Genomic DNA, 6256 nt, shown 5'->3' on the forward strand with positions numbered 1-6256 from the left:
CTGGGGACACCAAAGATTTAAATTACATCTATCAAAAGGGGCATAATAGGTGCCTTTTAATAAAATAATTTAATTATTATCATGATGTGCCTTTTTCATCTTGTCTTTGTTATTGTTGACGAAATGGAACGTGACGAGATTAACACTGAACACCAGTGTATTAAAGAGCATAAAACACCATTTAGAGTTTAAAATTCATGATTAGATACATAATGTGAAAGCTGAGATGTGGTTTTATCAAAAACGAGTGAAAACCCAAAACAGCCCAAAATTTAGTTTTTTATCAAATTTCACGTTTTCAGGAAAAAGAAGAAGAAAAAAGCCCATTGTGACTTCAGACTCCGATTTTCAGATTTTAATAGGGCACGTCAAAAATCACAAAAAAAAAAAAATGGTTGGCCACAGTTTGAACATTTTTTAAATGAACAAATTATAAATAATATCAAAGAAATACATTCATTTGAATTTATGACTCTTTATAACAGTCAAATTTAAATTGTAACCTGTCAAAAAAAACATCTCAACCGTATTGGATAGCATTTATTAAATATGTCCTCCACCATTTTTAAATGCATTTTTTTCCCCCATTACTGTATTAGATTTTCAACTAATAAATTCTAGTTATTAATTTTCATATGGTCCCTTTTACGTTGATAAGATGTATTAGTTGATTAGTTATCAACTGCCTTAATCTTGCATTTTCAATGTTTCTAATAAAATAATATTTCATCTGGTTAAAAAGATTTGGATATGTTGTTTTCTTTAAAAATGTCCGTATAAACCCCACCCCTAATTCTCTTTCAGTCTCACATTCTCCTGTGATGGGCATCACCTTTATACGGCGAACAGTGAGGGTACCGTCATCGCATGGTGCCGACGCGACCAGCAGCGAATGAAGCTGCCCATGTTTTACTCTTTCCTCAGCAGCTACGCTGCAGGCTGATTCACACGCTGATGCCACCCTGTTACCCATAATCCTCCACCGGACAGATGTCGTTAGTGAGCCTGCTGACCCAAGAAGAGGCGGAGCCAGCATGCACAAAGCCCCGCCCATAACATCACAGTCTCCGCCCCCTGAAGTGTCATGGGCTTTATAGCACTTTATGCTATAAGCTACTGTACCATAGAGAACGAGTGTTGATTGTTTATTTATATAAAAGCGTGCAGGATGCAGCAAGTGCGCAGGACTTTTTTTTTCCCCGTATCATTTCTCAAGTGTTATTTTTTTGGGTTTCGTATCATTTTGTGTTTTGTTTTAGGTTTTTGAGTTGGACTGTGTGTTTTGTTCGAGTGTTGATTCATGTCGTAGTATTTGTTTAGATTTAGTGACGTTTGATTTTGAAAGCTGCTACAATATGGTCCGCCCAGACTCACCTTCTTTTTGTCTCGCCCACTTCCTCCGATGCTCCGATGTCTTAATCCTGAGAACAGAATTCCTGCTTATGAAGCTAAAATCTTCAGAACACTATTGTCTGTATTTCCACATTAATAATCCATGCTTCAGTGCAATTTGTTTTTAAATGGAATGTTTTCTCAGCACTTTCTTCTTGGATGTTACATGACTTCTCCAGATTTCTCGTAGAGCGCCAGGATCCCAGACATAAGCATGCTCGCGTGAGAAACCGTTGCATGGGTGACATGCAGTTGCGTAATGAATGTTTGTGCAAGTAACGCCTTGTTAAATTACGTTAAATTCCATCGCTTTGTTTTAACTTGTTGCCCAAATGTCCTGCTCGCTAACTATCTGCCGAATGAAATATGAATTCTCCTAGATGAAAGCAATGCGAATTATGCAGTTCTAAAATGCACTTCAGACATTTGGAGTGCTCTTATGCATCTGTAAGGGTATCTTATTTACGTTATGTGTGCATTACACATGCAGTTGCTGTTTTTGCAGTATTTTCCTGAGGTGTCCATGCTAATAGTAGTTTCTCCTCTGTTTTTATCCCAACAACTGAAAATATGACCCATTCATTTAAGAGATAAACATCCCAGTTACCAATCAAGACTGTCTGTTTTTTTTGTCCTGTTCTGTCCTATACTATACAATTCTGTTATTTTCTATTCCACACTGTTTTGTTCTTTTCTATTGGATTCTGTTACGTCCACATGAACATGTTTCCTTTTTAAAACGCATAGATTTTCTGGATATTCCTCCACTGATAATGGAACCTTTCGAAAACGTTCTTCATAACCGCAAACTTTGGGAAAAGATGATGTTAGGAGACTGAAAACGTAAATGGATTAGTGTGGACATGACCTAAACTCAGTTCTATTCTGTTCTATAGTATGTTGGGTTTACCACACTGTCAGTGTTATGTTTAATAAACCTGGTTTTATCATCTCACCCATAGTCCGCTAACATCAGAGGATTTTGTTATTTGGCTGAAATATATATTATTTGATGACGTGACCTGAAATTATGTTATCATCACAAGTATATGATTTTCTGAAATTTGCCGTACTTGTGGTTACAGAAAAATAACGTATTTTTTATTAGCGTTCAAGGCAAAAAATGAAATCTCCCGTCCTTTCAGATACTTTAAGTCTTAAGTGTCAGCCAGTCTTAAATTTGGAGGGAAAATAATGTTTAATCCGAGGAAATGTGCATACACCGTTTTAACACATTCCAGGAGTGTTCTTTGCCTGTTGTATTTTCTTTATTTCTTTCTTTCTTTCTGTATTTCTGTATTTGTGGTTTGTCTTACACATTAGTATTAGTCTTAAACTACAACTAACTTAACTACTTTGTCTTTCATTTTAGCGGTGTGTTTACTAGAAAGGGAATACTTTTACCTTTTCCTCGATTACTGTCACTACTTTTTTGTTCTTTTGCATTATTCCCTAAAATGTCAAACGTGTGTATCACTTTATCCTGGCAGAGTTGCATTAAGTTCAATGTCAATGCAAAGCCATAAAGCCAGCGCTTCAATGACAAGTACATCTCCTCCTAAGTTATTTGCATTGACTGTTTTTGTTCTACATCATCTGTGTATATAATCTATATTTCATGCTTGCATCACACATGTATCTCTTAATTATTGTGCACAGTATTGTCATGTTTGATCCGAGCAGTTCCCTCAGAAAGAGACTCAAGTTACTGTGTGTTGTGTCCTTGTGTGAGTAGTTGACTGCAAAAATAGGTGAGTTTGTTTGACAAAACTATCACAAAGTGGTTCGTCGTTATTGTTATCGGTTTATTTAATTAACAGTGGTTTATGTAATTTAAGATGGAGATCTTCACCAAGCTTCACCCTGGCTGCGACCAATTTTTTCCTATTTTTTGTATTTATGAAATATGTAATAAAATTTTGCGGATCTGCTTTATAAAACAGATCCACACCTGCTATTGAAATATCTATTCTGTTCCATTCTTGACTTTAGTTCTATGGGATTCTATTATGATCTGTTATGCGGTATACTGTACTCTTCTGTTAGTCTATTCTATTCCATACTGTTCTGTTCAAGTCTACACTATTCTAAACTGTTCTATAATATACTCTTCTGTTAGTCTATTCTATTCCATACTGTTCTGTTCAAGTCTACACTATTCTAAACTGTTCTATAATATACTCTTCGGTTTGTCTATTCTATTCCATACTGTTCTGTTCAAGTCTGCACTATTCTAAACTGTTCTATAATATACTCTTCTGTTAGTCTGTTCTATTCCATACTGTTCTGTTCAAGTCTACACTATTCTAAACTGTTCTATAATATACTCTTCTGTTAGTCTATTCTATTCCATACTGTTCTGTTCAAGTCTGCACTATTCTAAACTGTTCTATAATATACTCTTCTGTTAGTCTGTTCTATTCCATACTGTTCTGTTCAAGTCTGCACTATTCTAAACTGTTCTATAATATACTCTTCTGTTAGTCTGTTCTATTCCATACTGTTCTGTTCAAGTCTACACTATTCTAAACTGTTCTATAATATACTCTTCGGTTTGTCTATTCTATTCCATACTGTTCTGTTCAAGTCTGCACTATTCTAAACTGTTCTATAATATACTCTTCTGTTAGTCTGTTCTATTCCATACTGTTCTGTTCAAGTCTGCACTATTCTAAACTGTTCTATAATATACTCTTCTGTTAGTCTGTTCTATTCCATACTGTTCTGTTCAAGTCTACACTATTCTAAACTGTTCTATAATATACTCTTCGGTTTGTCTATTCTATTCCATACTGTTCTGTTCAAGTCTGCACTATTCTAAACTGTTCTATAATATACTCTTCTGTTAGTCTGTTCTATTCCATACTGTTCTGTTCAAGTCTACACTATTCTAAACTGTTCTATAATATACTCTTCGGTTTGTCTATTCTATTCCATACTGTTCTGTTCAAGTCTGCACTATTCTAAACTGTTCTATAATATACTCTTCGGTTTGTCTATTCTATTCCATACTGTTCTGTTCAAGTCTGCACTATTCTAAACTGTTCTATAATATACTCTTCGGTTTGTCTATTCTATTCCATACTGTTCTGTTCAAGTCTACACTATTCTAAACTGTTCTATAATATACTCTTCGGTTTGTCTATTCTATTCCATACTGTTCTGTTCAAGTCTACACTATTCTAAACTGTTCTATAATATACTCTTCGGTTTGTCTATTCTATTCCATACTGTTCTGTGCAAGTCTGCACTATTCTAAACTGTTCTATAATATACTCTTCTGTTAGTCTATTCTATTCCATACTGTTCTGTTCAAGTCTGCACTATTCTAAACTGTTCTATAATATACTCTTCTGTTAGTCTGTTCTATTCCATACTGTTCTGTTCAAGTCTGCACTATTCTAAACTGTTCTATAATATACTCTTCTGTTAGTCTATTCTATTCCATACTGTTCTGTTCAAGTCTACACTATTCTAAACTGTTCTATAATATACTCTTCTGTTAGTCTATTCTATTCCATACTGTTCTGTTCAAGTCTGCACTATTCTAAACTGTTCTATAATATACTCTTCGGTTTGTCTGTTCTATTCCATACTGTTCTGTTCAAGTCTACACTATTCTAAACTGTTCTATAATATACTCTTCTGTTAGTCTGTTCTATTCCATACTGTTCTGTTCAAGTCTACACTATTCTAAACTGTTCTATAATATACTCTTCTGTTAGTCTATTCTATTCCATACTGTTCTGTTCAAGTCTACACTATTCTAAACTGTTCTATAATATACTCTTCTGTTAGTCTATTCTATTCCATACTGTTCTGTTCAAGTCTGCACTATTCTAAACTGTTCTATAATATACTCTTCTGTTAGTCTGTTCTATTCCATACTGTTCTGTTCAAGTCTGCACTATTCTAAACTGTTCTATAATATACTCTTCTGTTAGTCTGTTCTATTCCATACTGTTCTGTTCAAGTCTACACTATTCTAAACTGTTCTATAATATACTCTTCTGTTAGTCTGTTCTATTCCATACTGTTCTGTTCAAGTCTACACTATTCTAAACTGTTCTATAATATACTCTTCGGTTTGTCTATTCTATTCCATACTGTTCTGTTCAAGTCTACACTATTCTAAACTGTTCTATTATATACTCTTCTGTTAGTCTATTCTATTCCATACTGTTCTGTTCAAGTCTGCACTATTCTAAACTGTTCTATAATATACTCTTCGGTTTGTCTATTCTATTCCATACTGTTCTGTTCAAGTCTACACTATTCTAAACTGTTCTATAATATACTCTTCGGTTTGTCTATTCTATTCCATACTGTTCTGTTCAAGTCTACACTATTCTAAACTGTTCTATAATATACTCTTCTGTTAGTCTGTTCTATTATATTGTATAGGTCTATTCTAGACTATACTAACCTGTTCTAGTCTATAATCTCCCATACTGTTCTATACTATATTCATCTGTTAATTTATACTGGTCTGTACTAGTCTACACTATTATATACTGTACTGTTCTGTTTGTCTATTCTATTAATATACTGTTCTGTTATAGTCTATACTATTCTTTTGTTTGTCTACAACCCCAATTCCAAAAAAGTTGGGACAGTATGAACAATGATAATAAAAACAAAAAGGAGTGATTTGAAAATTGTATTCGCCATTTGCTGTATTGAAAGCATCACGACTAAACATTATACGATGTTTTACCTTTTGAATTTTTTTGTATTTATTTTTTTATGTACAGTCATTTCAAATCAGATGATTGCAACACGCTCCCAAAAAGTTGAGATGGGCCCTTTAAGATTAATAACAATTTGATGAGTTAAAATAAGGCGATGTGAAACCGGAGATGTT

The 6256-nt window shown here is 33.9% G+C and overlaps 1 protein-coding gene across 1 annotated transcript in view; it reads left to right on the plus strand.

Annotated features, from left to right (window-relative positions):
• Window positions 1-6036, plus strand: part of LOC127660628 (lysosomal-trafficking regulator-like) — a 112747-nt gene extending 106711 nt beyond the window's left edge. The window contains exon 54 of the mRNA XM_052150970.1: window positions 805-6036. Coding sequence (XP_052006930.1) covers window positions 805-943 — 139 coding nt within the window. The 3' untranslated portion in view covers window positions 944-6036. The remainder of the gene's footprint in view (window positions 1-804) is intronic.
• The last annotated feature ends 220 nt before the right edge of the window (window positions 6037-6256 follow it).

Source organism: Xyrauchen texanus, chromosome 20 (assembly GCF_025860055.1).
Source record: "Xyrauchen texanus isolate HMW12.3.18 chromosome 20, RBS_HiC_50CHRs, whole genome shotgun sequence".
Lineage (NCBI taxonomy): Eukaryota > Metazoa > Chordata > Actinopteri > Cypriniformes > Catostomidae > Xyrauchen > Xyrauchen texanus.